Raw genomic sequence first — 15,956 nt, forward strand, 5'->3', positions numbered from 1 at the left:
AGTACTCACTGTGAGTCTCAGAGAGACTCACAGAAGCTTGAGGACAGCAGTATTACTACAGCTCTAAAGTAAGATGGACAGATCTTTTGCTTTTTAGGAAGGATACTCTAAATTTAAGCATTAAACCACTCTTGGTTGGCACTCCACCCTCTGCCCATTTAACACCTTTGCCACATACTGCCAGCCCACTGGATACTGATGAGAAAGATCCCCTGAGGTTAGGTTTAGCTCCCCCAGCTGTTTCTAAAACTTTGTAAGCCAAGTCATAAGGAAAGCTTGCTGAGGACAGGTACAGATAGACTTTTGAGAAAGCCTGCTTGTGCATTTTTAACAGTCCTTTTTTTTAAGTTTGATTTTTTTCAGTGAAGTCTCGCGTAAGGGATTTGCTTTATTGAAATGTTTTATTTGTAGATCTTAAAACTATTAAAAATAAATAATGCTCATTCCATCAGCGGCATTTGTTGCAGAATTATAGATTTTATTAGTTACTAGCTTATCACCAGTTTATATTGACTATCAGCTTTATAACGTCAGAACCAGATTAGAAATAAAAGCATCAGCATTCAGGAAGCAAGGAAAAGGTGAATGTCTCTGCCGTTTTTCTCTTTAATGTGTTTAACATGTTCAGAATCCTTGTTTTAGAAAAGAAATACTCTTTTAGTATTAGTCTTTAGGAAGACTCTGGGTTGATCCAGCAATAATATAACATTGCAGAAACGTTTAAAATATCTATTCTGAAATTAAACATTTTAAAACCCAAAGGAAAATTTGATAATGGCAATTCAAAAAATATTGAACCTATGGGTTTAATGTTTTCTCAAGTTTTATGAGCAAGTCCAGAAAATAATGAGGAAGTAAATGTAGTTTAGTAATTGGACAGATTAGTGATACTAACATTTCTTTTACTGGAGAATTACTGGGGTTCATATGGAAACGAATTAAGGGATGGTACAACCATAAATCATACTGACAGAAAAACCATTAGGCAGCTTTAGAACTTGGATAATAGTGGAGAGTTTAAATGGCTATACTGACTGCAGGAGGTGTAGGTCCTGCAGACAGCCACGATGCTTTGACATGCCTAAATAGCTTCAACGTAGTTGGCTGGGAGCATGCCAGTCCTGCCAGTCCTCTGCACAGTGCCATACATCCAACCTTCATCAATAGCCTGAACATTTACGATCGCATCTCCATCTTTGAAGGACACCTCATCTGCATCAGCAGCCATATAGTCGTACATGGCACGGAAGATTTTCTATTCGTGAGGATGGAAAAAAGGAAAAAAAATATATTAGATTTGCAACAATTAATCTGAACACCTAATTTTAAGGTCTCTTATGCTTACTCCACAAATTTAAGTTGCACAAAAGAGCATGCGCAACCACCACCAAAAAAGTAAAAAGACAATAGGAGAAAATATTTGTAAATCATATATTTCATAAGAAATACTATCCAGAATATATAAAAAACTACAGTACCAAAAAAAAAGGTAGGGGGAGGAGGCAAAGGATCTGAATTCTCCAAAGGAGATATACAAAGAGCCAATAAGCACATGAAAAGATGCCCAACATCATTAGTCATCAGGGAAATGCAAATCAAAACCACAATGAAATACCACTTCACAAATACCAGAAAGATGATCAGCAAAAAGACAATAACATGTTGGGGAGGATGTGGAGAAATTGAAATCTTTACAAACTGCTGGTGGGAATGTAAAATGGTGCAATCATTTTGTAAAACAGTTTTGGAAGTTCCTCCCATGTTAACTACAAAGTTACCATATCACTCAGCAATTCCACTCTCAAGTATATACCCAAGAGAAATGAAAACATATGTCCACATAATAATAACTTGTACACCCATATTCATAGCAGCATTATTCACAACAGACAACAAGTAGAAACAACCCAAATGCCCACCAACTGATGAATGAATAAAGAAAAGGTGATATTTCCATGCAGTGGAATACTATTTGATAATAAAAAGGAATGAAATACTGATATATAATACAACAATGGATGAATCTTAAAACGTTAAGTAAAAGAAGCCAGTCACAAGAAGACCACGTATTGTGTGATTTCATTTATATGAAATGTCCCAAATAGGTAAATCCCTAGAGACAGAAAGTACATTAGTGGATGCCTAGGATTGGATGGAGCGGGGAGAGAGAGGGTCAGGATGGGGAGTGACTGCTGATGAGTACAAGGGTATTTTTTAGGGTGATAAAAATGTTCTAAAATTGGATAATGGTGGTGGTTGAACAACTATGTAAATAAACTAAAAATCATTGGAAATGTACACTTCAAATGATGAACTTAATAGTATGCTAATTATATATTCATAAAACCGTGTATATGTGTGTGTGTGTAAAAAAAGAATGTGCTTATTTTATATACAGCCTTTTTTTTCCCCTTTTGAGGAGGTCAGTCTTGTGTTTTGGAGGAGAAGAATTTGAAAAACCATAGCAATATTGCATGTCATCTCTCACTTTGGGAATTTGAGAATATACCAGTAGTAAAAGTTTCTAAAAGCTATCCTCCACAGTGTTAAAAAAAAAATTGTAACATAGGGGGAAGGGGAAATGGGGAGTTACTAATCAATGGGCATAAAGTTTCAGTTAAACAAGAAGAATAAGCTCTAGAGATCTGCTGTTCAACCTTGAACCTATAGTGAAGAATAATGTATTATACTTTTTGAAATGTGGTAAGAGGGTAGATCTCATGGTCAGTGTTCTCATGACAATACAATAAAATTTTTAAAAATTGTAACAATTTAGAGATATAAATAATAAAAATTGAAAGTACTCGAATTTTCCTTTTTTTTTTTTTGTGAGGAAGATCAGCCCTGAGCTAACATCCAATGCCGATCCTCCTCTTTTTGCGAGATATAAGGATACTGACAACTTAAATGGAAGACCTTTTTATTTTTATTTTATTTTATTTTTTTGTGTGTGTGAGGAAGATCGGTCCTCAGCTAACGTCCGATGCCAATCCTCCACTTTTTGCTGAGGAAGACTGGCCCTGGGCTAACATCCATGCCCATCTTCCTCTACTTTATATGGGACGCCACCACAGCATGGCTTGACTAGCTGTGTGTCAGTGCGCACCCGGGATCCGAACCTGCGAACCATGGGCCGCCAAAGCAGAGCACGTGGACTTAACCACTGCACCACTGGGCCAGCCCCTCAAATTTTCTTTTTTTTTCCCCTTTTTTTTATTGTGAAATTTTTGTTGTACATTATTGTTTATCAGTCACCATATAAGTGCATCCCTCCACCCCTTGTGCCCACTCCCCACCCCCTAGCCCCTGGTAACAAACAAACAGTTCTATCTGTGCATGTGTTGGTTTATCTTCCACATATGAGTGAAGTCATGCACTGTTTGTCTTTCTCTTTCTGGCTTATTTCACTTAAAATAATACCCTCCAGGTCCATCCACGTTGTTGCAAATGGGACGATTTTGTCTCTTTCTATGGCTGAGTAGTATTCCATGGTATATATATACCACATCTTCTTTATCCAATCATCAGTCGAGGGACACTTGGGTTGCTTCCATGTCTTGGCTATAGGAAATAATGCTGCGATGAACATAGGGGTGCATAAGCCTCTTTGGATTGTTAATTTCAGGTTCATTGGGTAGATACCCAGTAGTGGTATAGCTGGATCAAAAGATATTTCTATTTTTAATTTTTTGAGGAATCTCCATACTGTTTTCCATAGAGGCTGCACCAGTTTGTATTCCCACAAGCAGTGGATTAGGGTTCCCATTTCTCCACAGCCTCTCCAGCATTTGTTGTTTTTTGTCTTGGTGATTATAGCCATCAAATTTGCTTGATAGGAGCAGCCACTGGTTAGTAATTTGGTATGTAACCTATAGATATATCTTTTGCATTCTGAAATATACACACATATATTCATATTCAAGGATAGGTTTCCCCTTCCCCCCTGCATAAGTGGAACGATACTATAAATAATAATCTGACTTGTTCTTTCCTTTTAATATAGCTTGGAGGTCTTTCCATATAAATATAGATCTATCTCATTCTTTTTACTGCTGCAGAGAATTTCATATTTTAGTAATATCAGAAATTATTCAACCATTTCTATTTTTCTGGACATTTAATTGTCACCATTTTTTCTTATACTAACCCCCTAGTGTTTGTCTTTGGGCAAATATTTCAGAAGAAAGAGCTTTTAAAGCTGGAAGTATTAGGTCAAATGGTATGTGCATTTTAATTTTTTTAAAGAAGTTCACTACTATAATGTTCTAATATGATACTTTATTATTGTTTTAATTTGCATATTCCTGGTTAATAGTCATGGAGAACATTTTTTTTGTTCTCCATTTTTACTTCTTTTGCTGTAAATTGTCTATTCATATGCTTGGAGGTCTTTCTTATTTTGAGGGGAAGGGGAATAATTTGTTAATGAATTTTGGAGAACTTTGTGCTTTTTAGATATTAATCTTTTTGTTATGTATGCAGCAAATATTTTCTCCCAGTTTGACGTGTTTCTTTTTGTTTTAAAAAAAATTTTAATTTTATGCTCAAATCTGTCAGTCTTTTTCCTTACACTTCTAGATTTTGGAACTTGCTAAGGAAGGCTTTCTCCATCCCCAATATTATAAAAGTAGTCTCTATTTTTCTGTAGTATTTTACCATTTTGCTTTTTTATTTCCTGCTGATTTGTAATTCTTTTAGGGTCCATTTCTAGACTTCATCTTTTTAAATCTATTCTCATGCTAAATCCATATTTAATTACAATAGCTTTATATATATTTTTTGCTCTTATATGGTTAAGTCCTTTTCTATTGTCATTTTCAAAATTTACTTGGTTATTCTTGCGTCTTTACTCTTTCAAATAAATTTTAGGATTAACATACAAAAATTTTTTAAATGCTATTGGGATTTTGATTGGAATTGCCTTGAATTTGTGGATTTATTTTAGGAGAAATGACAACTTTACAAGATTCCCTTCCTGAAATATAATGGGTCTGAATACTTATTTAGATCTTCATTTATGTCCTTTAGTAAAGATAGTTTTCTTCATAGAAATATTGTTTATTTCAATCCTAAAGAAATATGTTTTTGTGATGTTAGGAATGAGATCCAGAGTTTTAAACTAAGAGTTTTAAAGTAGTCTGGTGAATTGCAAACATGATTTGACTTACCTCTTCAATATATTAATAGGGGAGATCTAAGATGCATACATATATATATTCTTTTATGTGTGTGTGTGTGAGGAAGATTGGCCCTGAACTAACATCTGTGCCCATCCTCCTCTATTTTGTATGTGGGATGCCGCCACAGCATGGCTTGATGAGCAGTGTCTAGGTCGGCACCAGGATCCGAACCTGCGAACCTTGTGCTGCCAAAGCAGAGCGCATGAACTTAACCACTGTGCCACCAGGCTGGCCCCTACCCATATATATTCTTGAAGAATGATTCCAAGCAGCAAATGTTTTAGTTTAAGATAGTGGGTGGGACCAAAGAACCCAAACTGATCATTTGCTTTAGTTTTTTTTTTTTTGTTTTATTTTAAATCATTGAATAATGCTTTTCAATTATTTGAATTTAGTAATGAAGGTTTTCTAATATAACTGTTAGTTAACATGAGATGTGTGGTAAAACAGCATTATATAAAATAGAAAGTTTGATTAAAAAATACAAAAGACCAGACTACCTATAATCGTTTTTACACATATCAAAAAATAAGAATGATTTGAGCACGCTCTTTACTATTTACTTACTCCAGCAGTAGATGGATGAGACGGGATAGAGGATACCGTTGTCTGTTGGGTGGCAACTGAAGATGACCGTTGTTGGAGCTCTACGGTTTTTGCATGTTTGTAAGCTGAAAGGAAGGGAAAACACAGTTGATGAGAAGAAAACGTGGCTATTTAACACCATTTAATCTGTGTTTAGCAGCTGAGCAGTGCTCTTTCCCTAATTTAATAACAATGATTTCCAAAGAAGGAGGCATGAAAATGCAACATCTAACTTCATGTACCTCTTCACAATTCTAGTCCTTTCTCATTAGAAGAAAGGATCCAGATCTTTTTTTTGCTTTTCTTCCCCAAATTGTCTCTTATAGTAACCTCCAGTGAGCGGGCTGGCCATGGAGGTCATGGTCAGCACCATCCAGCTGTACCTGCTGAGGTTGCAGAGAAGATGCCCCCATCGCTGTAGGTGGAGAGGCGGTGGTCGGCAGCTTCTGAATGCTCAGACTTCTCCTCGCCGCCGCTGACGCTCAGCGCGCTGGCGGATCGCGACTGCTCCCGGCTCCGGCGCTGAGCTTGGACTGGAGGAAATGAGATTGCCAGAGGGAGCGGAGGTGAAACTTCTAGAGCACAGCAATTGAACCTCAGTTGGTGTTTGTGTGTTTATTTGTTACCAAGCATGGTTTTAAGTAGATTTTGATGGATTAAACGCTCAAAACTCTTAGGATGTGGTGCCATCTTCATTTTCCAGATGAAGGTTTAAGTAAATCACTAAAGTTCACAGGACAGTGAAGCGGTACAGTCAGGCTTCAAATCCTGGAGTCTGTGCTTGACTGCTACTCCTTCCCTCCACCCTGCCCATTTTCGCACCTTACCAAAATGAATAGATTGTAATTTTCACATTCAAGCTCCACCTTCAACCTCTCCAGAAAGTTCTCCCTAACTTCCAAATTAATTTAGATGCCTTTTCTTGGTGTTTCCACAAATCTGTGTGCAAACCTTTAAAATTGCACGTGTCAGGGTGTAACCACTGATTTTCTTGTCTCTCTTCATCAGTAGTCTAGAGTATAAATCTTTTGAGGACAGGCACTACATATTATTTTATAATACGAATAGAAGGCATCAAGGCATGCAGCCTATTTTGTTGAATGACATCTTCCTTGCCATAAGAGAGTTCGGAACGTCGCTCAAGGTCAAATCCATTCTCTTCACTCTGCCTATGTATTTTTTTTTTCATTATTTATCCAATAGAAAGATGTACTACTTTTTTTCTTTAGGAATAAAAATGATAATAATGGGGCCTGGAGAGGATTTACTCTGAGGCAGTGAAACGATCTTTCCCTAACTTGAACTTGTCTAGAAAATGAGTTTGGCCCATAGTCATGCTGAATGGGCGACTCAGGAAATTGAAAACTGTGGAAGAAAGGAACCTCAGAGACTGAAAGTCATTGACTCTAGCCCACTAAATGATAAGCCTTTTTTGGCATAACGTACCATTAAGCATGTGTAAGCTTCGGGATTGAATGTTGTCTTCTGCTGGATCATAGTCAAACACTGAGCCAGGATTAGTACGCCAGACACGTAAACCTGAAAGTGAGATTAAGGATCAGAACAGATGTCCTTGGACTCTTTCAATAACTTGGAAACCAAGCCATGAACTTAGCCAGAGGAGGACTGAATAACACGAATTTAGCTAAGCTTCTAGTCATGTCTTCTCCTCAGAGGAGATCAAAGCATAAGGCAGAAGAGATGTCAGCTTTGCAAACTGTGAAATAACAGAGGTTCTTTCACACCTAATGAAAACGCAGGTTGAGGTCCTCTATCGTTTGCCTTGCTGTAGATAATGTCTGTTCTTCTACTGCCCTTAAAGTTGATTTCCCCTACTAGGGCTCAGTTACCTGTAATAGTTTCCTGATCCTGGTCGTTCCGTTTTTGTTCCATTTCTACCACTTTTCTCTGAATACCTCGGTAGGTAATGTCACTGAAGTCCTGTGTGTTCTTCTTTACTCTTTCAGTGATAGGGTCTGTCACCACTGGTGTGAAGCATCCCTTGTGTTTCTCAAAGTCTTCATGATATTTCACCTGAAATTTCATGAATTCACTTCGTGAAAACATGATGGTGTGATTATTTCCTCTTTTATATGTTCCAACAGGCTGGCCAACCAATACTAAAGAATTCCTGACTCACCGCTGAGATGTTGCGTTGGGTCTCCCTCACCCGTCTCATCTCTGGGGTGTCCAAGACATAGGCAGCTCTGCCTTGTATTTGTTTCCGGAAGCTATCAGAATAAAGAACCTGATGGAGGAAAGACCATGAATGAGTACAGGTCATGGTACTATCCTAATTCTGAAGCCTCATAACCTTTCCAACAGATGGTGATAAAAGGAGCTGGGGAGGGAAGCTTGAGTCAACTGAAAGGACCCAGCGAGACCCAAGACTAACAGTGGAACAGGTTAGCATGAAGATGGATGGGCAGGGCTCGCATCAGGAGAGAAAGAATTTGTTTTGACTTTGAAAATGTAATTTTCATTTTCAAAGGAGAAGAGGTGCAGCATAATTTTGAAGGGAAAGGGAAGAAAGCGGTCTCTTGAATTTGCTGGGAATTGTAGCACCAGCGTATTGGACAGTATTTGGCGCTAAATGTGATACTGACATTCAAAAGAACTATCATTTTTCATAGGTTTATGTCCAGATTTCATAAACCAATATGCTAATACAGAAATCCAAGTCCTCCAGACACGAAAAACCCGAAATATCAAAGCCAAAGAAGGCATCCATTTCAGAGTATTACCTGTTTCATAGAGTACCTTAAAAATAAGGAGCAGAAGACGGAGCATGTTAGGAAGTCAATTTGCTACAGGTGGTTAAGTAAGACTACCTTAGAGTAAAGTAAAAGGGAGAGAAAACATTGGCAATTAACTGGTTATGTCTTAGTATGATCATTTGGAATTTAAAAGCACAGTTGTGTTAATTTTAGTGTAAATTTTCAGTTGACTAAGGAAGTGCACATTTTTATGGTGTTAAAATGTTATTTTCCAAGAGGTTGCATTTCTCTTTTTTCATTTTAGTACGTTTTCCAGTTGAATGAGAAAGGCACGTTTTTATGATGTTAAAATGTTATTTTCCAAGTTTTTGCACTACTCCTTTTTTTAATCCTAGAAAATACCGAGCTAATGTTTTCTTGGTTGCGCTTAGCTCTCTCCATCTCTGGAGTGACAGGTGTCGAAGTTGCTTTTCTCATATTCTCTTTGTACAATACCTAGAGAAGCCAAGAGAGCATCCAGATATCAGAGAGCAGAAAACAAATTCTGAAAACCGTCATCTAGCTGGGGTTATGGCTCAACTATATCACACTGTGTAAGAAACACCTCAGGAAGATAAAGCCATTAAAATGTTATTGTATAAAGCAAAAGGTGAAGAAAGAATTCAATCAGTTTGACCTGGTGGGGTTGGGAGGTTGTTTTTAAATGGGTAAAGAAGAATTTTAAAAGATAAAAGTTTTGGGGGAACTGTGAGATAAATTAGTGGTATAACCATGTTTGCCACGCTTGTTAAAAGTGTAACAATTTCTTTTTCCCTCTCTGAAATACCGAGCTAAAGTTTTCTTGATTGCGTTTGACTCTTTCCATCTCGGGAGTAATGGGTGTGGGGGTGGCTTTCCCCAGGTTCTCTTTGTATAACACCTGTGAGATACAAAGTTGGACCCAAAAATCACTAGGAGGCAATATTCAGGCTATTAAATATAATGCAATTTAGGGGAGAAAACTCCAGGTTTGATCTATTACTATTAGTGAGAACAGCTCTCAAGAAGAAAGCCTAAAAAACAGTTAATGGCAATGGTAAGTGTAGTATGTCATTTAGAGGAGATTGTAAAAAACTGGCATTTTGTTTGTTTTTAACCCGGGGTGGAGTTAGGAGCAGGCCAAACTGCAGGGGTTACTTGGCAAAATTAAAAGCGCTTTCATTTCTCAAGACAATACCGAGCTAATGTTCTCTTGATTGCGTTTGACTCTCTGCATCTCTGGAGTGACAGGGGTTGGGGTGCCTTTCCCCACAGTTTCTTTGTACAAAACCTACACGAGTCCAATGGATCCAAAAAGCCAAAAAGAAAAAGAAGAATTACAGTTACCAAAAGATTAGACGGAACAGATAATTTGTTACGAGGCTCAGGGTGCCAAACCATTTGGGCAATGAGGTTAGATGGAAAAAAATATGTTTCCAAAGGAAATTAAGTGTATTTACAGCAAGACACACATTTCTAGGGTAGGACCCTGCCCTGAAATCCTTGCAGCCTGCAAGACAGAACCGCAGTGTGCCCCAAACGGATGAAAGACCATGTTTGCTCTATGGCTAGTCTATGAATTTCAAGCACCGGACAGATCATCTAAATAGGACTTAGGGGCCTGGGCTTGAATGACATTGAGAAGGTGGAAGCTGCTCCCTATATAGCAGCGGGGGACTGGACCTTTTTGCAGGACTTAAACTCACATAGACACATCAGTAAAATCGTGGGCCCTCAACCAAGAAAAGGATGTCTCCTACTCTTTTTTTCCTTACTATCATCTGTGCTCTGCCTCTTGCTTTAGTACAACATCAAACTGATCAGAAAGGCACAATGTTTTCAGCAATTATATCACTATCATGGTAAATCAACAGGAAATATAGTAACGCATCATGACAAATCCTCAACCTCAATGTCTCGCCTCAGTGTCATTTTTGGGGACACAGGAGGTTTGGGAAATGCCATTCAATAGGCAGAATTCTGTAAAAGTAGTGGTTCTCAAAGTGGAGTCCTGGATAGCAAGGTCACTTGAGAACTTGCTAGGAATGCAAATTTTCTGGCCCCACTCCAGATCTATAGAATGAGAAATTATGGGAGCAGGACCCAGCAGTCTGGTTTAACAAACTCTCCAGGTGATTCTGATGCACACTCAAGTTTCAGCAGCACTGCACTCAAGTATTGGAGAAACCTGCAGACAGTGTAGATGTGGAGGGCCACAAGGTTCTTCATTACGTAAGCTAATGTCACCCCCACACAAACCCCCATCCCCCGGTAATCTATAAACATGTATAATATCACAGAGCACAGAAGCACAGGAAATGGTTTACTAAAGTTAGCAGTGAAAGACCAAGATAAAGACAAAAAAAACTAGAATTGGTAAAGCAAAAAGCAGTTCGAGTGACACATTCTTTTTTAAGTAAATTAATAACCATTTGCCAAAACCACTACTGGATCTTAATTTATGTCATTATCCCTGAAGGAGAGGATCAGGGGTTATTTTTCCCCAAGGTCTCTTTGTCCAAATCTGACAGAGCAAATTAGAACCTAAAGTCATAGATGCAAAAACACAACAAAATCACAACTCCAACGTTCCAGAAAGATCCCAATTACACCTATCATGCCACCCCCCAAATTTCATGTGTATGTAAAACAAAGAGACCTTGGGGGGTAGTGGATAGAGAGTAAGTTTGGGGAGAGATGAGCAAAAGGATGTTTTATTGGAAAATCCGTTACTTCCTGATATTAGAACTTTAAATTATGGATTAAAGCAATCTTGTTATTATGGGGTTAAGGCCAGGAGTAGCCCTATAGTAAAGAAGGATAAATGTGATAAAGAAAGTCACAAAACTTAAGTTGTCTTTAAAAAGTAGGATTAATATGTATTATTTTAAATCATTAAAGAAGTAGTGTTTTCTTTCTTGCCAAAGTACCGAGCTAATATTTTCTTGATTGTGTTTGACTCTCTCCATCTCGGGAGTGACAGGTAAAGGGGTTCCCTTGCCCATGTTTTCTTTGTATAACACCTGTGTGATGAGAAAGCATCCAGAAAAACAACCGTAAGTAACATTTCATTTGTTTTGCGATTTTAAGGGGGAGTTCAACTTCCTTGCTACCAAATGACACAGTAGTTCAAGAAGCCAGGAGTTACATGCTGATAAGATGCCACATATTACTTTAATGGCAGCCATTCTTGGGATGGGGAAACTGACTCTCTAGGGCAGTAAGGACTCAGCTGCTGGGGAAAGACTGTCAGGGTTATCCATGTTATTTTTTCATTTCTATGAGCATGGTACCTCCTAAACAATCACATGGGGATTTGAGATGGTTAGAACTCAGTTTTGCTGTTATCCAAGCGAACTAAAAGACAAGTGGTTTTTTAAAAAATATTTTAAAATACCAGGTGGAATAGAAATCAGAGTTAACTCAAATAAAAAATAATAGAATCCATAGTAGTATTATAGAAATGCATACGTATGTCCATTCGCTAAGTGACGTATATTAGAAGCAAAGGAAAGGAAGCGGGTTTAAAAAAAGAATAGATGTTAAGTATCAATTTAACTATAGGTTAAATGACATCTTCTTTTCCCTTTCTCTCCAAAATACCGAGCTAAGGTTTTCTTGATTGTGTTTGACTCTCTGCATCTCAGGAGTGAGGGAGATTGGAATTCCTGTCCCCAGGTTTTCTTTGTATAGCACCTGTAGGATAAGACAGCATCCAGAACAAAAAGAGCAATCAACCACTTTCACTGTCTTGTGGAGCAGTTGGGAATACAAGGGCAAAGAGGAAGAGAGCAAATTAGAGGAAGGGAAATACCAGAAGCTTCTAGATCCAACCTGTATGAGCCTAGAGACATCTTTAAAAGCAAAGGAATGCAGGAAAGAGCAGCGAAAACTAAGAGATATGAAAGGAAAGTTTAGTTATTTTTGTTGTTTGAACTAATCTCGGCAGCGCTGAGCGACGGAGAGCACCATGAAAGGGAACAATTAGTCCCCCCAGCTTGTTATGAGGAAGGAAAAAATAACAAGGGCAAGAGACAGAAGGAGAGCCAAGGAAGTTATTTTTGATTTGGAAATGTTATTGATAAACCACATAAGGACATTTGGGTTTTATAAACACTGCATATATGAAGATACATACACACAAATCTTCTTTTGTCAACTTCCAAAAGAAGTCAAAGTATTTAATTTTTAGTTCGGGTGAAGATATTGGGAAGAATTAATTATTTTTAAGGCAAATGGAGAGCAATGACAAGATGCTAAATAAAGAAACTTGAAAATATCTGTACAAACGCCAATAAGGATAGAGAAGGTTAGAATAGGAAACGAGGTCAATAGTCTGATCTTTGCAGAATAAATTTTTGTAAGTTTTACATTCAGTTCAAATTTGCCAAAGCAGGATAAACGTGGGTGCTTAGACATCGAGAATGTTATGTTTTTAAAGGCTGGAATACACTACTGAACACTTTTTTTTTTAAAAAAGTCAAATGATTACATTAATATTTAACCAAAATGGGAAAACTGATTCATACGAAATGGCAGCATTAAGTTGCAAATAAGACGTGTCAACGTTTTTATTGGAATAAGCTGATTAGATTTTAAAATATAGCCATTAATCTTTTTAAACGTTTTAAAAATAAAGGGATTTTTTTTCGTTTAAATACCGAACTAAAGTTTTCTTGATTGTGTTTGACTCTCTCCATCTCTGGAGTGACGGGAATCGGGGTCCCTTTCCCGAGGTTTTCTTTATACAACACCTGCATGACACAAGAAAGCATCCAGAAAAAACAAGAGCAGTCAAAACAGCCCTTTCTTCTACCTTGTAGGGAACCTCGTATGAGACTACAGACATCAAACAGGAAGGACATTCACCGAGTCGACCTGTCTTTTCCAGCACAGATCTGGATGAGAACACATTCCATATTTCCTTAGCTAAAGTGCCAGTGTATTTGATGTTCAAGTTTTACGCTAACTCATATATTAAATGTTTCCTGTGTCAGGAATTAAGGAAAAAAATACAAATAATTTTATAAGAGCAATTAAATTTTATAATATAAGAGCACTTAGTGTACAACAGAAAGATTATTTTTTAAGATTATTTTTAATTAGATTGGCGAATATTTTTTTCCCTACACAGAACATCTGTTTTACAGAATAACATATATTTAAAACCCCAGACCAAATCTATGCAATATGACAAAATTGGGTTTCGTTGAGTAAAATCAAGTTGTAAAAAAGTGGTCAAGTCTAAAAGTCAATGTTTTAATACATAGTACTGTTTATTTCCCATAGTATCTTAAAGGCTCTCTGCACACACCTAAATGTGCATACAATTTTGCCTAAATGCAATCTGTGTAAAAATTAATACAAATGGTTACTTTAAAAAAGAAATTGTCCAGGATCATTAAGATCTCAAGTAGATATATACAATAATATACTTACTCTAATATAGAAGAAAATAATTAAAAAATAATTTTTAAAATTAATGTAAACCTTTCTAAAGAAAGGAATAATAATAATAATAATAAACCCACAGGGAAAACAGTGACTATACCATTCCAAAATATTAATTTACAACGAAAATTTAACAAAATTAGAAGATTGTTAGTGAATAGTAATTAAAAACAAAGGAAAACAAAACAAAAAGACAGTGGGACCAAAGAAAGTTACTGATCTAACTCTGTGAAGGAATCAAACTTTCAGAAAATGTTTAAACTGACAATTAAAAAATATTTTGGTTCCAACCTCCCCCACCCCCTAAAAAAAATCCAGCTCAATTTTCCTGACATTTGATTCTGCATCTCAAGTATAAGTGAATCTAAGATCCTTATATAGAAGTTTCACAGACTATTATAGAGTTTTTCAGCAACAACAATATTAATAAAAGAGAAAATAAAGTTAAACATAAACTCATGATCTGATTTGTGTATTTAAAAAAAGTCAGAAGGTCTGGATTTCTGCTCGTGGAATGGCTTATTTAGGACAGGTATCAAGATAAGATTGCTTTGGGTTCTGATACTGAGCGATTTTCTTTCTCAGTGCTGCTGTTTATCCAGACAGGATGGATGTGAAGGTAACCCCTGTTCCCAAGAAAGAGACATATTTCTATATGTGCCATCGAGTACTGTCTTTTCTTGCAACACTAACCCAGAAAAGGTGAATTAAAAAGTTCCAAGTAATTAAGAGCTACATGGGTTTTTTTGAACACCAATTAAATTGAAAAATCGCAGAAGTAACATAAAAGGTGAGACGAGAAGGAAAGAAACCAATTAAAAGTTTTAAGGGACTATTATAGAAAGTATAACATGTTAGAGTCAAATGGTGAGTAAAAGATCTCGAAAACAGAAGGATTCAGTTGATGAGATTTTAAAAAAAAGAATTTGTTAAATTGATTATTTTAAAGGGACTAATAGTGAGAACTTTTGTTTTATGGAAAGGTATTATTGTTTTTTTAATATGGAGTTAAAGGAGCTTTCTCCCAAATACCGAGCTAAAGTTCTCTTGATTGCGTTTGACTCGCTCCATCTCAGGAGTGACAGGCAGGGGGGTCCCCTTGCTCAAGTTCTCTTTGTACAAAATCTGTGTGCACAAAACCAACAGTCAAATCAGCCTGGACCCACCCTTTAGGTAGACTTTTAAAATAATCTCTAAAAGTATTTTTGTTTGTTTTCATGATGATGGAAAATAGACCTAAATAACTTTAAGAAATAGAACAAGTATAGACCATCTTTGGACAATGTCTGTCTCTAAGTGGCATCAATACAGACACAGCTGCCAGGCTGCAGGCAAGAATCACTTACTTACATAGGCCTTTTCTCAAAGACAGAAGGATTAGGCCTTATTAAATAGCATTCAAGTTAACTGAAATTAATATCCATGATGAGTTGTTGATAACTCTAAATTAGGGAGCCAAAAAGAGACAGAGAGAAGAAGTTTTGGGGGAATAACATAAATATTAATAAATATTAAAGGCTAAATAAATATTAGCTTTCAATGACCCTGAAAATATTCCAAAGGAAAGCTCATTTATATCTTGTGTGGTACAAGAAAATAGCTGAGCCAAGTAAGTTTGTATTTCTGAGTTATTGTGAATTGCTATGTTGTCTTTTGAATGAAAATGTTTAAGAATCACATTCTTTTAAGAAAAGCTGCAAAGACAAAATATACACCAGAGTCACAATAAATACAAATAGAATTCCAATTCACATTGTCCATTTTGAAGAGGTGTTAGATTTTACTTTTGACTTGTGCCACACCAGTTAGAAACATCTAGTGTTACTAGAGGAGGATCTGAGGAAGGAAAGACTGAGTATTACAGGTTTTTAAGGAAAGGGATCAATAGCTATGTTTCAGGAAAACTGCAGTCAAGATTTCACACCAGAACTAAAGTAAATACTAAAATTAGATTTGAGTTGAAAACTGAGGTAATATTTGGTATCATAATTTTCATTATATGAAT

The 15,956-nt window shown here is 36.7% G+C and overlaps 1 protein-coding gene across 4 annotated transcripts in view; it reads right to left on the bottom strand.

Annotated features, from left to right (window-relative positions):
• Window positions 1-509: 509 nt before the first annotated feature.
• NEB (nebulin) overlaps window positions 510-15,956 on the bottom strand; it is a 233,271-nt gene continuing 217,824 nt past the window's right edge. For 3 of the 4 annotated variants that reach the window (XM_058548960.1, XM_058548961.1, XM_058548959.1), the window contains 12 exons: window positions 14,984-15,076; window positions 13,162-13,254; window positions 11,431-11,523; window positions 9,699-9,791; window positions 9,309-9,401; window positions 8,885-8,977; window positions 7,906-8,013; window positions 7,616-7,799; window positions 7,212-7,304; window positions 6,149-6,298; window positions 5,748-5,851; window positions 510-1,255 (listed from right to left, as the gene is read on the bottom strand). In XM_058548960.1, coding sequence (XP_058404943.1) covers window positions 1,082-1,255; window positions 5,748-5,851; window positions 6,149-6,298; window positions 7,212-7,304; window positions 7,616-7,799; window positions 7,906-8,013; window positions 8,885-8,977; window positions 9,309-9,401; window positions 9,699-9,791; window positions 11,431-11,523; window positions 13,162-13,254; window positions 14,984-15,076 — 1,371 coding nt within the window. In that variant the 3' untranslated portion in view covers window positions 510-1,081. The remainder of the gene's footprint in view (window positions 1,256-5,747; window positions 5,852-6,148; window positions 6,299-7,211; window positions 7,305-7,615; window positions 7,800-7,905; window positions 8,014-8,884; window positions 8,978-9,308; window positions 9,402-9,698; window positions 9,792-11,430; window positions 11,524-13,161; window positions 13,255-14,983; window positions 15,077-15,956) is intronic. The other variant, XM_058548962.1, reaches the window with a different exon arrangement.

The sequence above is a fragment of the Diceros bicornis genome, chromosome 10 (genome assembly GCF_020826845.1).
Source record: "Diceros bicornis minor isolate mBicDic1 chromosome 10, mDicBic1.mat.cur, whole genome shotgun sequence".
NCBI classification, from domain to species: domain Eukaryota; kingdom Metazoa; phylum Chordata; class Mammalia; order Perissodactyla; family Rhinocerotidae; genus Diceros; species Diceros bicornis.